The 19,134-nt window shown below is 42.9% G+C and overlaps 1 protein-coding gene across 4 annotated transcripts in view; it reads right to left on the bottom strand.

Annotated features, from left to right (window-relative positions):
• Positions 1–636: 636 nt before the first annotated feature.
• Fbxo15 (F-box protein 15) overlaps positions 637–19,134 on the bottom strand; it is a 46,925-nt gene continuing 28,427 nt past the window's right edge. For 2 of the 4 annotated variants that reach the window (NM_015798.5, NM_001367965.1), the window contains exons 7-10: positions 17,922–18,004; positions 16,528–16,682; positions 4,622–4,746; positions 640–991 (exon numbers count right to left, since the gene is read on the bottom strand). In NM_015798.5, the coding sequence (NP_056613.2) occupies positions 737–991; positions 4,622–4,746; positions 16,528–16,682; positions 17,922–18,004 (618 nt within the window). In that variant the 3' untranslated portion in view covers positions 640–736. Of the gene's footprint in view, positions 992–4,621; positions 4,747–16,527; positions 16,683–17,052; positions 18,005–19,134 lie in introns of all 4 variants that reach the window. The other 2 variants (XR_877588.2, XM_011247086.1) reach the window with 2 other exon arrangements.

Genomic DNA, 19,134 nt, shown 5'->3' with positions numbered 1-19,134 from the left:
TGTCTCCACATCACACCGACACCTGTCTTGCCTTGATACCATGCACCCCAGAGGTTGACCCTTGTCTTATTCGAGTGCTGATTTGTCTATCCCCCTATCTGGTTTCAATGACTTGGCACTGTGATGTTTATGTCAGAATCTCCTGTCTCATGTTTGTGTAAACAATGCTCACCACTTATTCTCTGCCTTGTCAATAAAAGCTGGAAAAGTCAACAAGGCAATAGAGGGAATAGGGCAGGACTCCTGCCAACCAGGGGAGGAGGGAGAGAAAGAGGAAAAGAGAAGAGGGCACGAGGAAGGGGTCCAGAGCAAACCTGAAGCCCAGAGAGCAAGACTAACTTAAAAATGCAAGAATCTCAGTGATTTAGGCTGGGAGGTAGCCATATTAGATTAAAGGATTCGATCTAGATTAGAATTATAAGGCCTACTTATAGTCGTACTTTAAGTTGAAAATAAATCTTGGTCTCTCTGTGTTGTTATTGGGGAGTTAGCTAGGAATAAGAAAAACAGCCACTGTATTAATTTACTGCATACCTTTATATTGATCTTCACTGAGGCATGCTTTATTAAAAATGTCAACTTCTAAACACTGTAGTCACAAACCATAATTTGTATTAGAAAATAAGACACCAAACAGACTACCACAAATATGCTTTATTTTAACTTTCAATAAAAACAAAGTTGTAAAAAACAAACAGCTTACTAATAACAAGACTCCCTACTGCTAACTCAGCATTTATTGCCTCCCAAACCATTGTTGTAATTTTGCTACACTGAGGTAAATGTCCAGTCTGACAATGAAGTATTCATCGGTATTTTCAAACCACCCTAGGTCTGCGCACACTCCTCCTACGCTGTCCATGTACTCGAAAGAGTAAGCCGGCTGCGGGAAATCAGGAAGGCAGGCAGATCTCAAGCACACTGGAGAACTCACATACCAGATGGGCTTCTTGTCCTCATCCAGCAAGGTCATATCCACTACAATGCAACTCTGTAATTCACAAAGAAGATGAACACATTTCAGGGTAAAGGTTCAATTCCACAGGAACTGCGACTGTTGAGCAGACTGGAAATAATACACTCCAAAACCCTCTCCTACACATCGTGTGACTACATTTTATCCCACAGCTACTCAGTCAGTCCTTACCGTGTCCTCACCCCTGCATAAGACCAAGGCGCTTGCTGAAGTTAGAGGCAACTGGAGAGAGTCCTTTGTTCCTGTTTCCAAGAGGGTGTCACTCAGCCCTGGACAGAAGTTTCTCAATGCCTTCCACTCTTATCAACCAGTTCCCTTGAGTCTAAACTTCCAGCTCTCCCACCCTTGCTCATGGTTTCTCTGCTACGCACCCACCCCCTTACCCATCTCCTGAGTGACCCAACCACCCTAGGGATCCCAGGAGACATGATGACATCGGCCCATTGATTCTCAAATTGAAATGATCAACCTCACCTCTGTTACTCATTCCTACTTTTACCCCCAGACACAGCACCGCCATGTCAACACTGGGCTGTGGGCCCTGCTTTCTAACTTGTCCCTTCACCTTCCTCCTTCCTCAGCTACTCCTACTTCCCAGCACACTAGACAAAGATTCGCCAGAATTTTGTCACAGCAAGCCATTGCTACTAGTGCATCCTATGTGTTAAAGAAAATTATATGCTGTAAGCATAAGCGCCACATTAGTAAATTCTGTTTAGATAACAAGAGTGAGTGAGTGAGTGAGTGAGTGAGTGAGTGAGTGAGTTGATGGAGGGAGAGTGCCATGGCCCCTGTCTTACTCAGGGTTTCTATTCCTGCACAAACATCAAGACCAAGAAGCAAGTTGGGGAGGAAAGGGTTTATTTGGCTTACACTTCCACATTGCTGTTCATCACCAAAGGAGGTCAGGACTGGAACTCAAGCAGGTCAGGAAGCAGGAGTTGATGCAGAGGCCATGGAGGGATGTTCCTTACTGGCTTGCTTCCCCTGGCTTGCTTATAGAACCAAGACTGCCAGTCCAGAGATGGTCCCACCCACAAGGGGCCTTTCCCCCTTGATCACTAATTGAGAAAATGCCTTACAGTTGGATCTCATGGAGGCATTTCCTCAACTGAAGCTCCTTTCTCTGTGATAACTCCAGCTGTGCCAAGTTGACACAAAACTAGCCAGTACAGCCCCTGACCTACCAGCACCCCTAGTTCTCCTCGGGCCTCATCTCAGTCACTCCTGCTTCTCTCTTCATCAACATTTCATCTCACCTGGTTCCAGATCTACCCACACCCAGCTTTGCATGAGTCAGGGGGGCTTTACTCAACTCACGATTGTTAGTGGAATGGCCTGTGTCAATGAGACATGAGTATTAAGAAGCAATGTAGAGTGACTTTCCAGTCAAGTGGAGATTGGCTTGTGCCAATGTGATGTCAGTGTTAAGAAATGAAGATGTGTTTTTCAGTCATGCCAACATTAAACTGGTAAATATTTGAAATGGTAATTAGAGCTCCAAAGTGGTTGTAAGGACGGACAGTCCTGGAGATGCTCTGCTGCTGCTTTGGGACTTTAATTATCTAGTTGGAGACATAGTGTATATTCTGTGAAATGTGAGAGAAATGCAGAAAAAAACACCACAAAGTAGCCATGACATTTTTAGAAAAGTATTCAAAACAAGTCCATAATAAAATCTCCAGCATGGTAGTAGAGCCACACAGGGAGCTATCCCCAGGGAACCACAACCATGCTTTCAAGTCTTTTGTTTGAGTCTGCTATGCATTGTGGGGCACCCTCCCAACTGTCATACCTCATCTCTCCCAAGACTCCCTTTGCTTCCTCACAGGGTGCTCCTACACCTCACATACACTTCTCAGAAGTTTGAGAAGGAAGGCCACCTGTTTCCAACACCAAACACACAAGTTCGTCCTCACCAGCTCCTTCCTTACATGTCTCTGTTATGTGTGCTTCTATCACAAGGAGGTAGACAAGGAGGTAGCCTCTAACACCTTGTCCAGCCCTTAACTTTCCAACATGTTAATGCAACTCTTGGGTAGAGAGGAGGGAGGAGTTGTCAGAGGGAGGGAATGAGAAGGGAAGAGCTCAGGAGAGCTTGGCAGGGGAGGGGAGAGAAGAGGTGGGAAGGGGAGGGGAGAGAAGAGGTAGGCAGGGGAGGGGAGAGGAGAAGAAGTGGGAAGGGGAAGGGAGAAGAGAGGAGAGGTGGGAAGGGGAGGGGAGAGGAGAGGTGGGGAGGGGAAAGGAGAGGAGAGAAGAGGTTGGGAGGGGTGAGGGAAAAGGAGAACAGACACTCAGAGAGAAACAACCCTCCTAGAGTTTCCGAGTGACCTTGTTCTCTCTTCACTTGGCAGGTAGAGCTCTCTCTCCTCCCTTACTTCCTGCTTATACTTCAACCCACTCTGACCCAGCATCTTCCTAAGGTCTCTAAGCACAGTGAATATTTGTTAGGCCTCCTTCACCTTGGAAGGTTTAGCACTGTTTATAATTCTTTGCTTCAAATACTACCTTTTCCAGTGCTTCCAGAACCACCCATAACTTCCACCAGACCCTACTAATAGTGTGGTCCTAAAGCAACAGTTTTATTATTATATATAATCACTCTCTCCCTAGATGGAATTTGTCTACATCCACAACTCATACAATAATCTAGATGTCCATGACTTACAACAAAGTATACCTCCAGGCTGAACTTCCTTCAAGGTTCAGGAATTAAGTATTCAAGGTCTTACTCAACACCTTGGATGACCCAGAGGTTAATCAAGTTTGGTACAACTTACTCGGACCTATGATCATCCCAGCAGAACTGCATAGGATTGCACCTTGGGCTCTGGAGTGGCATCACTGAACATAAGCTGTATCTGAAGTCTGGTGCCATCCTTGTTCCTCTTGCCCTAACCATCCACCTGCATGCAGCCCACCACTAATCCTGCATGGTCGGGATTAAAATCAAACTAATGTCGAGCTCCATGTAGATTCCTAAGCCTAGGCTACAGAGAAAATAGAAAAAAATTCAAGACAGTCTCTTGGCCTGTGAACTGGGCCCAACCTTTGGCTCCCTGCTTTCTTCATGGAACAGACTGACTGTGTGAGGGAATGGAGGGTACAGGAAATGCTTCCATGGAGAGCAAAGGTTTGCTGTGGTATGAATGAGAATGGCCCCATAGGATCAGATGCTTGGGTGCTTGGTCCCCAGTTAGAACTGGTTGGGAACAATTAGGACAATTGGCCTTGTTGAAGGAGGTGGGCTTTGAGGTTTCAAAAGCCTATCAAACCTAGTACCTCCCTCTCTGTCTGTCTGTCTTTGTCTCCTCCTAGGTCCCGTGTGCCTGCTACCTGAATGCATACTCAGATACTGCTCATTGATACAGACAGAGACTACACCTGTCTGCTTTTCTGCCATGACGGTGATGGACTAACCCTCTAGAATTATAAATAAGCCCCAAATTAAAAGAGTTGCCTTGGTTATGGTGTCTCTTCATCACAGTAGAACCATGACTAAGGCAAAATATTAAACACTTGATGAAAATCTCACTTCACAGAAGCCACAATACTTTTAAGGAGGGTTATATATCTATGTATCAACAGGCAAAAATTTTTTTTAATTATACAAACAGTTGCTTCAAAAAATAAAATAGTTTTTACCTCAATACGGCCATTTAAACAGTCAGTTCTCCATTCAAGGCCAACTTTTCCAACAAGAGGTAGGTGTTCTCTGTTATTTTTTAAGTTTATCATCAAGAACTTCACATATCCATTGTTAATGCCCGCTGAAATGAAAGGTTAGTTTAATTATTACATTTCAATACAGGACAGAAAAAGGACAGGCTACTCCCAGAGGGATGTCACATACTGCAAAGTTCTACTCACTGATGACATGATATTCTATCGTGAGGCCTATGTCATGAACCTTTGATTGGAAAATGGGTGTGGATTCCAGAGAAATGAATCAGAAGATGGCTAAGGAAATGCATGCCCTGTCACTGTTGGAAAGGGTGCACCCCAATGACCTGAAGGCGTCCCCATATTCCCACCTCTTATGTAGGGACCACAACCTCTTAAAATCTCAAACAGTGCCAAGCTGAAAACCAAGACTTATAAAACACAAAGGCCCATGCTCGAGGAAAAACCCTGTAAATGTTTGCCAAAAAGTCTGAGTCCAAAATGTACCCAAAGGTGGGCACTAGCAACTTTGCCACCACACAAAGTATTGCATGCTTTCCAAAGCGTCTGGTAACAAACAGAGCCTGCAACGCCTCCCAGTTCCTATAAACACACCCCTTGCCAGTTATTTCGCACACCATGAAGAAGACTGCACGGCACAGTAATGCTGCAGTGTCGTCACTGTACACAATGACTGCAGAGTCAGACAGCTGCATGCCAGTGAGGCGGACCTCACTTCTGCAAAAGTAGAAGGAAAACGCAAATGTTCTTGGGTTGCACTTCAGCTATTTCATGGTGAAGCAGGCAGTTTAGGGTCATGGGACCCCTATTTGGATTTGAGTTGGTTTTTTTTTTATTCATTTTCTTTTATTAGATATTTTCTTCATTTACATTTCAAGTGCTATCCCGAAAGACCCCATATACCCTCCACACCCCCCCTGGATTTGAGTTTTATACCCACACAAACACACACATGTATCACTATACTTGGCAGACTAGTTGTATTCCTGCACACACTCCCCTGTAACCTCAGAACCCCCTCAGCCATCCACCCCATCCATGGCTGCCACACTCCTATCCCTAATACTATATTTCCCCATCCTGATAACAATCACATTTGAACAGTTTTTATTCAAGTGTATTCCAAATGTATCCAGGAATAAAGACCTGAAAGATCAATCTGCTTTTAGATTCATGCCAATAGGACAAAATTATGTCCTTTAGTAACCTTTTCATTGTGTGGATAATGAATATATGAGCTGCCAATAAAAACAGAACTATCCTCACTACACTCTTTTTGTCTTAGGATTTCTATCTAGGGCTGTGAAGAAACACCATGACCATTGTACTAACCCAGCAGCTGTCTCCAATTGCTAACTACTTTCAAATGAAACCAAGGCTTCCCCAGGTGTCTCCTATATGACACACTGCTTCAGGGAGGGCACAGTCAACTCCAGCCTCCCTGGCCATAGCAGCGGCTTCTGAATGGGAAGCCCACCTTCTTCCTTCTTCTCCATGTGAGTAACAAAACTCGGTCTGGTCCTCCTCTGCTCTCCCTCAGATGAGATGGATGGTTGATGAGACAAGGCCAACAAGACTCCCCAAAAATTCTAAAGGTTTTAGAAGGTCCCACAATAGAATAAACCTAGGATTCTTTCCATCAAGGAAAGAAACAAAGCTGGCAATTCATATATTTATATTTAAACACTACTAGTCAATACACAAGAATGAGCTATTAACATCTGCAACTGTATGGATCAAGCCAGAGCATAACACTGAGCATAAGAACCAGAGTACAGGAAAAGACCAGAAGCAAAAAGCACAAACTGTGAGCCTATTTATACAATGCACTAAATGTGAAACAGATGTGGGGGGGGGGCAATAAAGACACATGAGTCTCTGACAGATCTCAGAAATCAGAACAGAAGACACTGTGCATAGCTGCACCCCATATTTGCCACACTTGCCAGCTATAACTGATGGGCCCCAACAATTTAGTCTTTCAGAACTTTACCATCTACTTGTATGGAAGTCTACCTTTGCCTTTCATTTCTAAACCTCGACTACTCTCTGGCATCTCATTACATACAAAGTTTTTGTGTTAGAATATCGGTCTTGTCAAAACCAATACTTTAACATATTAATGATACATTTCCAGCTATAATCAGGGTTCATTTCAGCTTCAGAAATAAATGGGACATAGAAAAGGTGGAATATAAAGAGTGTGGGAGGATTGGTTTACTGGTAATTGACTTTTCTAATGCACACAGAAGCAGAAGGTCAAAGTAGATTAGAACGGAATCTAGGGAGGAATCAGAGGTGGTAAAAGAGACCAACTCACCCAAAGATTCCACCCGAGCCAAACTTGGGAACACAGAACCACCAAGAGTAACAGTAAGCACCTCTCACACAATGAACTGAAAGCTAGTTGGCATGTTGAAAACCAGTGTTGACCAGACCCACATACTAGAAGGGGCAATCAGTAACAGTTAGGCCCTAATGATCAAACAAACTTGGTCTTCAGTAATGTTCCTCACTCCCTGTTAAGTAAACAGCCCAAGGCACACGCATAGTTTATCTAGACTTTTTTCCCTTCCTAGCAAATAAAAAATAGTTTGATTTTCCAAACCCCCAAAAAAGAGAAGAAATACCTAAGCTAGTATGGAACACAGTAGGATCAGGAATGGTCCCTCCTGGTCCTTTTTGTTACAAGTAAGGCTGTGTAGCACAAAAGGACAACCTTCACTCTGTGCCAGCTGGCACGGTGACGACGTGACAGTGTCAGTTAAACCTGCTGTCAGTCAGTATGTGATCTGTCCTATTAACTAGGCCCACATAGAAAGATACACATACATGCACCAGGACAATCAATTGCAGGTTAAAGGGAGTAACATATGTACTTACCATTGGTTCAAGTGTGTGGAGCTTGCTATGATTAGGGGTTCCAGCTAGCTTTTCCCTGCCTCTCCCATTTCTATTTTCAATGGCATTGGTCCAATTCCATATCAGCCTAGTCCACCTGAGTATGATTTTCCTGGGCAAGTTTTCCCTACACAGGTAGTTTGGAGTCCTATTCTGTTCCTGCTTATGGTATTTTTACATATTCACAACTGCAACAAGTCGATATGGTGGGGCTGCAGGGTAAGAGAAATGACACTTGGCAATCAATGATCCTGTACAATGGGTCATGCACAGCCACCAAGGAGATGGACTGAGACTCTCAGAAATGTAAAAGGAACCTCAGACATAGGGCGTGAGAGCCATGGAAGAAAGCTGACAAGTCAGGACAGGAAACACGCCAGCCAGACACATCAATGGGCCTGCGTCAAACCACCTCTGAACAATTCAACACTATTAAATGGCTTTGTCAAGCTATCTTAGCTTGTGGGGTTTGTAGCTTTTAGTAAAACTTAAAAAATTTTAACACTAAAAAAATTACGTGGCACAGAAGTTGATTTTTTCTTCTAAAATAACTTGATAAATTCTTAAGAAGGGGAGCCGATACGGAAGCTGATTTGTGGCAATGAAGGAGACAAGAGACAAATGGCTAAATACAGGTCTCAAGCAGGCGAGAGTGGCTATATATAGGAGCAGAAATTTTGCAAAGAAGTGGGACATACATCTTTTCCTCTGAAACAGAAAGGGCAAAACAGAAAAGCTGAGGCAGACAAGTAAAGGTGTGCTGGCAGGGGGGTGCAGGATGCTCAGGGGGGCACGGGCGTCAGTGTTGGAGAAGGAGATGCTGGACCTTATTCAAAACATAAAGGGCATCTAGAAACTGACTCAAAGGTTCCTGATAGTAACTGTGTCACAGTCCTGGGGGAGAGGCTAACTGAAGGCCAATGATCCAGAGAAAGCGTGAGCAATGAAAGAAAGGCTCTGGGGGCTGGTGAGATGGCTCAGTGAGTAAGAGCACTGACTACTCTCAATTCCCAGCAACCACATGGTGGCTCACAACCATCTGTAACGAGATCTGAAGACAGCTACAGTGTACTTACATATAATAAATAAATAAATCTTTAAAAAAAAAAAAAAAAAAAAGAGTGTGATCCAAGGCAAGAGAAGCTCTAAGTCCAGCATACTGGAGATCAACAGCAAGGAAACTCACACCCGGAGAAAGTTACAAATTTTATACTTAGAGTCTATAAATTGTTTTACATAAGACATCCTGTTACCATAACTGCCTTACAAAATCTTACTATATAAAATATCATATTGAAACAAATTTCCTTGACAACAAATAGGGTTTAAAGAATTCAAGTCACCAGAAAGAGCTGAAAGGCTGGAGTTAAATCTGGACCAGCAGCTGAAGCAGGCGCTGGGCATCAGAATCATAGGTGCGGCTGCCAGGTCTTTTTGGGATACATCCTGTGTAGTTCCAAAGACCTGGACTTAATGCTCTTAATGCCATTTTGATTTTATTAGTAATTTTGCAACAGGCCATACAAACTAAAGAGCTGTGCTCAATAGCTAGTCTCTGCCTCTGGGTAAGCTCTCACAGAAGCCAATCACTTGCAAAGTTTACATCTCATTAGATGTACAGAGCAGGAAACATGTACCATGTGCTCCTGATGAAGACGCCATAAGTGCAGTGCCCTCTCTAAGCTTTCTAAATAATCACCACCCAGGAAGGACACCACTGCTTCCAGTACCTCACATGGCATGACAAATGCTTACTGAGGACAACTCGACCTAGAAACATAGCAAGCAATTAATATCAGGGACAGGAGACGAAAAACCTACCTATTTTTAGGATCATGGCCACAAAAATAAGATAATATGATATATGCGCAAGATCTACAAAGGAAAAACACTTCAAAAGAATTCACTCTCAGCTGTTGTGGAGTCTACTCTTGGTACAAGGAATAAAAGAGATCTTGTAACTTTGATAACCTCTTTGAATTCTCTGAAGTTATCTGTGGTGTCTTACAGACAAAGCCCAAGACACTTAGCATAGTGTTTAATGGAAAGAATGTCACAATAACTGTGTAAATACTTAACAAACCCTAATATGTAGAAAAGGCAAACACTATCCCAAAGAGCTTAATAATTCATAACAGCAACACAAAAAAGGAAATGTTCCAGATGAGAGTAAAGCAAGGGAGCAGTAGAAAACCGGTTTCAGATCAGTTTCAGATCAGTTTCAGATAAGGTGGTGTGATGGATCATGGCATCTGGAGTGGGGTAAAGTGCAAGGAGCTGGACACCCCTGAAGGATTTTTTTAAAAAGATTTATTATTATATGTATGTACACTGACTGTAGCTGTCTTCAAAGGGTGTCAGATGTCATTACAGATGGCTGTGAGCCACCATCTGGTTGCTGGGATTTGAACTCAGAACCGTCTACTTTATCAATAGGCCAATAAGGAAAACTAACAGTGATAGTTAAAGCATTCCCACTGAGGTCTGAGAAACAGACAGGGTAAGGTGTCTTCTCTCTGCAGACTTAAAGGACTGTGCTGGAGTCTGGAATGATGCGGTAAGAAATTAAACATTAAACATACTGAGTCTATCAATGTAACTAATATGTGAACCAATGGTTTAAGAAAAGGGATTCTTTTTGACTAATAATGAAGGTTCCAGTTGGCCTGTGGGAAGGTAGTGAATCCTAACAGAAGCACACAGTACAGCAATACTACTCACTTCGTGGCCAGAGGGAGACAGAGGACTGTTGATTACCCCAAGGACATATCTACAGTAGCTGCAAGACCTCCCACTAGATCCCCTTCTTAGAGTTTACATCATGAACTACATCAACAGCCTAATAACGCTTTTAACATATAGGGATTACAGGGAGCATACTAGATCCAATCTAAGGCTAAAAGTACCCTCACTGATGATATCCATGCAGAAGATGCAAACACGCAGAAAGAACGCCCCCGAATGATGCCAAAGGCCTGAGCAACAAGAATCACTTGTTGTCTATGGAGATTCAAAGTGCTACAGCCATTCTGGAAGACAGTTGGGCAATTTCCTTGACTATGTTTATTCTCCGACATCTCCATAAATGTCTATAGTACATTATTCTCACCATCATCCTCCTCATATTTCCCTCTCAGATCCCATCTCCTCTTCATCCTTGTGTCTTTGTTTTGTTATCCACCAGGACCAAACATGTCTCTATAGATTTCCAACTAAGCATTAGAGCCTGCTGGGCTCAGGAGTGGGTAGACAACTATCCTCACTCAGAATCTATCACACGCATGGAGGGACAACATGGAGGACCTCAGCTCCTCTTCATTGTCCACTGTGGCCAAGGTCCTGTACAGGCTGCTGTGTACAGGCTGCTGTGTACAGGCTGCTGTGTACAGGCTGCTGTGTACAGGCTGCTGTGTACAGGCTGCTGTGTACAGGCTGCTGTGTACAGGCTGCTGTGTACAGGCTGCTGTGTACAGGCTGCTCTGAGAAGTTTACCGGAGCAATCTACTGATGCTACTGATATCTTTGGGCAATAATATGTTGATGTGTGGTCATCAGCTGTAGCTTATGGTGTGGGGTAGTTCTGTATTACCTTCTCAGTTTTATTACAGACCTTAAAAAATGCTCTAAAAAGTGAAGCATACTTTCTTAAAAATCAAAGGCTGGGACAGTGCGCTTTGCTAATTAAAATCACTTCTCTCTTCTCTCTTCTTTCCCTAACTACTCCTCAATACTGATAAAAAACTACAACATACCATACTGTGCAAAACCTTTCTCCTTCTGCTTCTGAAAATTGGTAATAATTAGCTTGATATGAGGATCAAATAAGTATACATTCCTTTATCCTCTGCATTGCTGATCAGGCCCTTTGGCAATCTCAATTTACACTTCAAAGGCACAACTGAACTATTTCCTCTGTTCACCAGGCTGTGCCATAACCTAATCAAAATGTTAATGGACAGTTTGTGCTGAAAAGAACTAATGTGGCAGGTTGGAGTCCTGCAGCGTTAGCTCACAGAGGTCTGCTTTAGCCTCTGAAAGTCCAGGAGAATCTCTCCATGTAGTTAAGGCAGCTGTTCACTGTGCCTAACACGGGTGCGGGTGAGGTTGGTGCACCTGTTTCCTTATAGAAGTCTGGAAATACAGTAGTGCTGGGTCACAGTACTACCTAGGTCACACAGACCCATACTCGTCCCAGTAAAAACCTCAGATTTAGCAGCTCTGGGGGAACGAGGCACGCATACATGGTAACAGTGAAGGCGCTAAGCACCGGGTGGTTTCCGCTTAATTCATTCACCTCATATACCTTTCCTCTTTGTTGATTGTATCCACTAATACATCAATATCCAGAATACTGTGAATTATCCTACTGAGTCAATGATCTCAGTTAGGACCAGTCATATCTGGTCAGTCTATTTGCATTTTTAACAAAAAAAAAAAACAAATTGTACACACACACACACACACACACACACAAAAACCATATACTTTTATAAACTCACCTCTTGTATTCTGGAAACATTTCCTGTGCTATGATTATTATGGCTCTTCCTCTCATACCCTCTCATTGAATTCAGACAGCAAATACCTCCTCACTTCTCTTGAGGACAAATAGTCGTCAATTGTGTGCAGGTTTAGGGATCATAAATTTATTTAAAGAGATATAAACTTTTACTATAGCCATGACTTAAGAAAATCTCAAAGAAAGTGCTCCTGGGGAAACGGCTCAGTGCCTTAGTCCAGATCCCCAAAATCCATCTTTAAAAACCAAAAAGAAAAATGCCAACAAGAAGAGCATGCACTTGTAATGCCTCCACAAAGTGCTGGGATTTATCTGGCCAGTCAGTCTAGCCAACCATGAGACTAGGTTCAATGAGAGAGAGAGAGACCCTGTCTCAAAATATAAATAAAAACAATCATCGCCGTCTGCCCTCCACAAGCACACACACACTTGATACCTTCACAGAGAGACAATGTTCCTTAGAGGAACATGAGTGAGCTCCATGGAAAAAACCGTCAAACCAAAGAGAATGAATGGAAAGCATAGATGCTTTCTGAGGTTTGTATCCCTACATAGGCAAAGGCAACTCCTTGATGCCAGTTAAGCAAACTACACAACCTGTTCGATACCAACATTCAAAAAATAATACACTCTACAGGATGAAGACACACCCAGATGTAAAGATATGCCACATTACACTTATGGGATGACTTTTTTCTGTAAGTAATGGTTTATCAGATGTAGCTGAATGGTTTCAAATAATTCTTGACTAATTTGAACTGTGATAAATAGTGATATTTTCCCATTTTCCCACTCCCCTGGGTTTCCATCTCTTCTGTGACACCATACTTCCTTAGTGATAGGAGTACAGTAGCTAGTTTATGCTAAGCAGAAGTCTCATTGCTGTTATCAATTCACAATACAAAGAAAAGGATAGAGGAAGACAGAAATGGTGGCGGCCTCTGGCAGAAGGAACAGCAGAGAGCAGTAGCAAGGGTCACACAAGGACCTCAAATGTCATGGCAACAGTATATTTTTTTTTGGTTTGTTTTTTTTGTTTTGTTTTGTTTTTTTGAGACAGGGTTTCTCTTCGAAGCCCTGGCTGTCCTGGAACTCTGTAGACCAAGCTGGCCTCAAACTCAGAAATCCACCTGCCTCTGCCTCCCAAATGCTGGGATTAAAGGCATGCACCACCACGCCCGGCTCTAACAGTATATTTCTTAAATTGTCCTGGCTCCTTGATTATATTATCTAAAGCTTGGACCACATCATGTATAGAAAAGTTTCTAGTAACTCATCATTAAATTTACATACCCAAGTTCTGCACCTATCTCTCTATGCATTTTTCTAAAAGGACTTCCTCGTTTACATACACTTACCTGCCCTCCCAGCTGTCCACCGTGCTGGTGAAAATAGAGCCTATGGACTTATCCTAGGCAAGTGCTCTGCTGAGCAACATCCTAACCCCTTCAAGGGTATTCCAAATGTTGCAGCTGATTTGTGGATGAACACATGATCGTTACTCAAAGAGAGAATGCCAGAAATGGCCATATGAAATGACCATGCTCAGGCTGTTATGTCAAATTTAACCATCCCCCCCCTATGCTGCATTTATTATCTAAATACTGAACATGCTACTCTAGACATCGAGACGGCCTCATATTCTCCTTTGCCTCATTTTCCCCCATAAAAACTCTATTCAGAGAACTATGTGAACCACCCTCTGAGCATGCAGTGTGTATAAGTACTTGGTTCAGCAAGCCCCGGCCTCACCGCCTATGTTCAAGAATCTTGTGTATTCCTGTGCCTGATTCATCCTTGAATCCAGCACTATTTGTTAATGCAAGACCTGACAAGTTGGCCTTGATGCTTTAACCCCATGCTGTTTCACTGAGGCTGTCTCATTTGTGTCCAGTCAGGTTTCTCATGTCTCACTAAGGACAAATGAGGAGTGACCTAAATTCTAGGGACATGATGATAAAACATTTCATCCTTGGTAGGGACAAAGGGTTTTTTCAATAGGGATAAAGTTCTGTCATCTCAAACTTCAATGACATAGCTGAAATTTACTAAATATACTACACCATACCAAGAGACAGCCGTACTTGTGAAAATGCTATGCACTCTGATGGCAACAGCTCCCTCTGCTGACTCTTCAAAAGGGAAACTGTCTAATTCCACATTTCCCCACATTAACCAGCTCCTGCAGGTTGTAACAACCTCATTACTGACAGGGCTTAGTCACCCTGTATGAAGCTAGACTGAATGCTACTGTAGCATATCAGCACAACAGACTCACACCTAGGAAACCAATAACAAACACCTCTCCCCTCCCCCCTCCACTCATACAGAGGCAAACCCTAACTGCAAACTATTAAAATGCAAACAGACACCAGTGGTTATGTAGCCACGTGCTTGCTCTCTCTGGGATGATGCAGGCTCAAGTGCAGATGGGAACTTCACCTCTGCACCTGTGCACCTGTGCACATTTGTGGAATCAAGGATTAGGAATGCCTTAAGGAATCAAGAAAGTGATTAGCTAATAGCTGCAGATTCCACATCAGGAACACTCTCATGATGTCATGAGTAAGAACAGCAGCTAAAGTAAGTGCCCATAAATGTATCTGATCACTAGCAACTCCAGCATAATCCGGCATCTCAGGTATAGCCAATGAGAAAGCTACATATGCTGCACTTGTGGGAGCCCTCTCCTCTGTACCTCCTCATGAGCATTCATTCCCCCAGACAGTCCTATCTCCTAGCTGACTGACTAATCAGCAGTAGCCAGACATATATGTGTATGTATACAGACACACACACACACACAGTAGATAAGGGTATCACAAATAAGAAAAGGGAATTATAAACATAAGATTCTGTATAGAGGCAATACTGGACCTCTCTGTATTAATACTATCACATTTATAAAGCTGTAAAAATTCAAAATTCAATTAATGTTACAGAAACAAATGTTACAAAATGATTGGAAAAAAATTTAAAAGGCTATTTAACAAAATGATTAGTAATCTGTATAAACCATGACCAATCAGAAATAGAAACCATGTCTGATGTTTTCCTTGCCGTGAGAAAGTGAGGAGATGTAGCAGACCCACAGGAGCTACATGCAGCTCATGAAGAAACTGTACTTGTAATGAGGCACAGACAGTCGGGCAGTCTGTGGGGCTGCCTCCCTCCAAAGAGCAAGACATATGAAGCAGTTAATGGGCTCTACCCATCTGTAGGCTTTAAGAAAATGGAAAATGAGAAAGCCAGGGCACAACCAGAGTGGCTGCACTGGACCTGCAAGGCTGCCTGAGAAGCAAGTTTGATGGTATTTGGGGGCCTGCCTGGAAGGCAGAATTTTTCTCCATAGAATGCTCCTGAAACCCTTGCCACCCTGCTTGCTGTGGCCTAGCATTGTCATTAAACTGCAGCATCGCCCTCTTCAGCAGCAAGTCATTCCTCTTCTTGCTGAGATATGAGAAGAGCCCCTCTCAAGGCTCCAGTCTCAATCACTCAAACTGGACTCAAACATAGAGGGAAAATGATTATTCTCATCCCAACAGATGCAAAAACTAACAGCCTTTAAGTAAAAAAGATAACTCGACAAAGCACACATCAACATGAAGGAACCAACCTCTAACCACTACTACCATGTTCATTCACTCTCGGCTCCAACTCAATATAGTACTCAATGTATTAGCCACAGTAATAAGAGAATGAAATAAAAGGGATGCAAATACAAAAAGGGGGCGGGGTAGGGGGAGTTAATGTATCTCTTTTGCAGATGATCGATCTAAAGTCTGATTTGGACACGGATCATTAGTGGCAATCAAGCCCACCTGGTGGAAGAGGATTATGGCAATCACTTTAGAAAAATCATGCCTTAGCAGTGAGGAAGTACAATAACCCTCCTAGCCAAACGAGGAGATCTAGTGCTACTGACAGGACCACCTGACATAGCATCTCATAATGATGCAAAATGAAGTTACATTTTCCCTATAAAATACACTCACCAACAATGTTAAACTTGCACTCAAGCAGACATACCCTAGGCGTTAAGAAATCATGAAACACTCTCCCAAAGCACAGGGCAGGTCGTGCATTCTGCGTTTTCCCAGCCCTAGTTTCGAAAACGTGGCAAATGGCAAACTCTGAGGCACTGCAAACGAGAAAAACTAGATCCTAGTTGTGACATTCACCCTGTGACCACATTTACAAAATTCCTGGAAATAGAAGGGGAGATTTGGAAGTAAATATCAGAAAAGATGAGCCAAGCCTCCCTCTAGAGGTTACAGAGAGAGTGAGAGGCTGTCTGTACTTCACAAGCCTCATGCAAAGAGAAGGGTCAGGGAACAGAGCAGGGCTGGCAGATTATAAACTGGAAGGAGAATTCTTAACCTGGATTATACTTTCTCTTCTCTACAACCCACTAACTTCAGAAGGGAACAAGTTGACTTAGGTTTACCTCTCCTGCAGAAGAGATTGTGGAAGGTGCTACACAGGAAGTAAGTCTTACTGCCATGAATGTCGATATGCAGCTGAAAGCCTTTATCTCCATAAAAGGTCATTGAGTCTGGGTAGTTATCCACAAATGTAGTGTCGGGAGGCAATGTATAGGGACTGAAAGAAAAAAAAAAAGTGTACAAATCTGTCAAAACCACAGATAAAATATTTGGCTAGAAAATACTACTAAAACTTATCTATCCAAAAACACTACTTCCCACAAATAACATGCTATAGGAATCCCTCACCAACTTGGACAAAAACTGGGACATAGGCAGAGTTCCATGGGCAACCAAAGACCACCACAGTGACTATGAGATTGACTGAGACAGTAGTTCTCTACAAAGAACACTCTGTCTTCAGTTGCCCAGGAAAAGATGAATCAACGCAAATCTACAGGGCAGAGACTCAGCAAAAAAACTCCAGTTAAAGGGGTGAGGGGCCCCCGAGGGGATAAGAACTCCACAGGAAGACAGAGTCAACTAACCTTGACACTTGAACATCTCGGGGACTGAGCCACCAATCTGACTGTATGAGTATGCACAGACTGGACCCAGGCCTCCCTGCACATGTGTAGCAAATGTGCTGATTGGTCTTCATGTGGGTCTGTCTGGGGGAAGCTGTCCCGAAAGCTGTTGCCTGTATCTGGGATATGTTCTTCTAGCTGGGCTGCCTTGTCTGGCCTCAGTGCCAGAGCAGGGGAACTCATGGGGACCCCCACCTCCTCAGAGAAGAAGGGGAAGGGAGATGGGGGAAATAACTGTGGGAGGAAGTGATTGGGAGGGGACAATGATTGGGATATAAGGTAAACAAGTAAAAATAAAGAAGCCCAATAAATTGTTTCAGTAAGGTAGGCCTCACCATGGAAGGCAACATACTTGGAAAGAACCATCCAGGAGCTTTTCAGATGTTAACAAAAATAAGGCAGGGGCCAAGGACAAAGGGAAAAGCTGTAGGGAGCCTAAAAACATGCTAATATATTAGAAGACACCCACTGGAACAGAGTCAGAGGTCTGCACTTTTCAAAGTTCAAAACTTCACATGAAATATGAATGAAGGGAGAATGGCACCATGCTAACAGAAGAGATCACCCCTGATCTCAAAGAATATTATTATAAGGAATAAAGTCCTTAAACTAGAATAAATCAAGCAAATACATATTTATAAATAATGTAACTATTTAGCAATGGTTAAGATCATATCTGTTGTCTTGTACCTACTGGCTATAAAATACTTTCATGAATATAGAAATAATATTAAGGTGGAACTCCCTTCTAGCCCTCTATCCCAACCACACATACAGATAGATAAAAATGAAACCTGCCCAGACAGACAGACAGACATACAGATACATACATAGTGTCTGAGCCCATTATGCTTCTCTCGAAAAGGCCATGGGAATGAATATTTGCCATGACAAAAGCTAGTCCACCATTCTCCTGAAAATTTAAAAGAACATAATTTTTAATATCAGTATTTTAATTTTTCAGAAGTTCATCATGAAAATCCCAGCGTAAAGATACATGCATCATTACTGTGTATAAGATGTTGGACCACTCACCCACAATGCAAAATATGCAGTTGAAGAACTAATGTCCTAGCACTTGTGAAATAGCAAAATTCTCTATTCTATACAATGATTGCCATGATACTTATATGAATGTGTGTGTGTGTGTGTGTGTGTGTGTGTGTATACACACACATAAGTACTTTGTGTGTGCTTGAGAGAGGTTGGGGGAGATGAATTCAGGCTATCTCACCTTTTTTGAAAGATGTGGACCCTACAGATGTCTGGTAAGTTTTACAAACACTGAGCATTACGAGATAAAGTTTCCCTTAGTTAGGTTCAGCTATTAACTCAATAGCTCCCAACGGAGAGACTGCCTGGATCTGACTGGCCTGAGAGCCTGTCTCTGGGGAATTTTCTTGATCGGTAATTGACATAGGAAGGTCTAGCATTCCTTGACTTGAGGTTCTGGACAGTCTATGCTAGCTAGCTGAGCAACACGCAGCCTTCCTCCACAGTTCCTGCCATCGAGTTGCAGGTGACCTGGCTTCCTGCCCTGACTTTCCTTAATGATGTACTGTTTGATCCTGGGGGTTCTCACAGCCACAGAGATCACAATATTTACTTTGCAGATCACTGCATGGTTTGGAAGATACGGTGGGAATGACTAGACTTTTGCTTCTTCAATTTGGCCACAGGATTAAATGGCAGAAATGTGATTGTAGGGAACTGATGCTGACAGCCATAGCCATCCCTGAATGGTAAACCTGAAGGTGCTACTCTCCAAGCAAATCAGACCGGCAAGAATGAACCAGTGCTGCTTCACCCTCAAGTCACACATGCAGAGAGTAAAAAAGGAAAGAAATGACTACCATATGCTACAAAGGACAAAAAGATGCTGCTGCAGAAAATAGTGGCTGTGCATACGGGTACACTACTACTCTCAACCATTCTGTGAAAAGCCAAGAGCCAAAGCCACAGTGCTAAATGTGGATGCAGATGTACACCACACTGCCCTGCTGTCCTTTCCAAAATATAACCTTCTTTTGAATGGCTGGTCAG

The sequence above is a fragment of the Mus musculus genome, chromosome 18 (assembly GCF_000001635.26).
Source record: "Mus musculus strain C57BL/6J chromosome 18, GRCm38.p6 C57BL/6J".
Taxonomy (NCBI): domain Eukaryota; kingdom Metazoa; phylum Chordata; class Mammalia; order Rodentia; family Muridae; genus Mus; species Mus musculus.
This window is presented reverse-complemented; position numbering and strand designations above follow the sequence as displayed.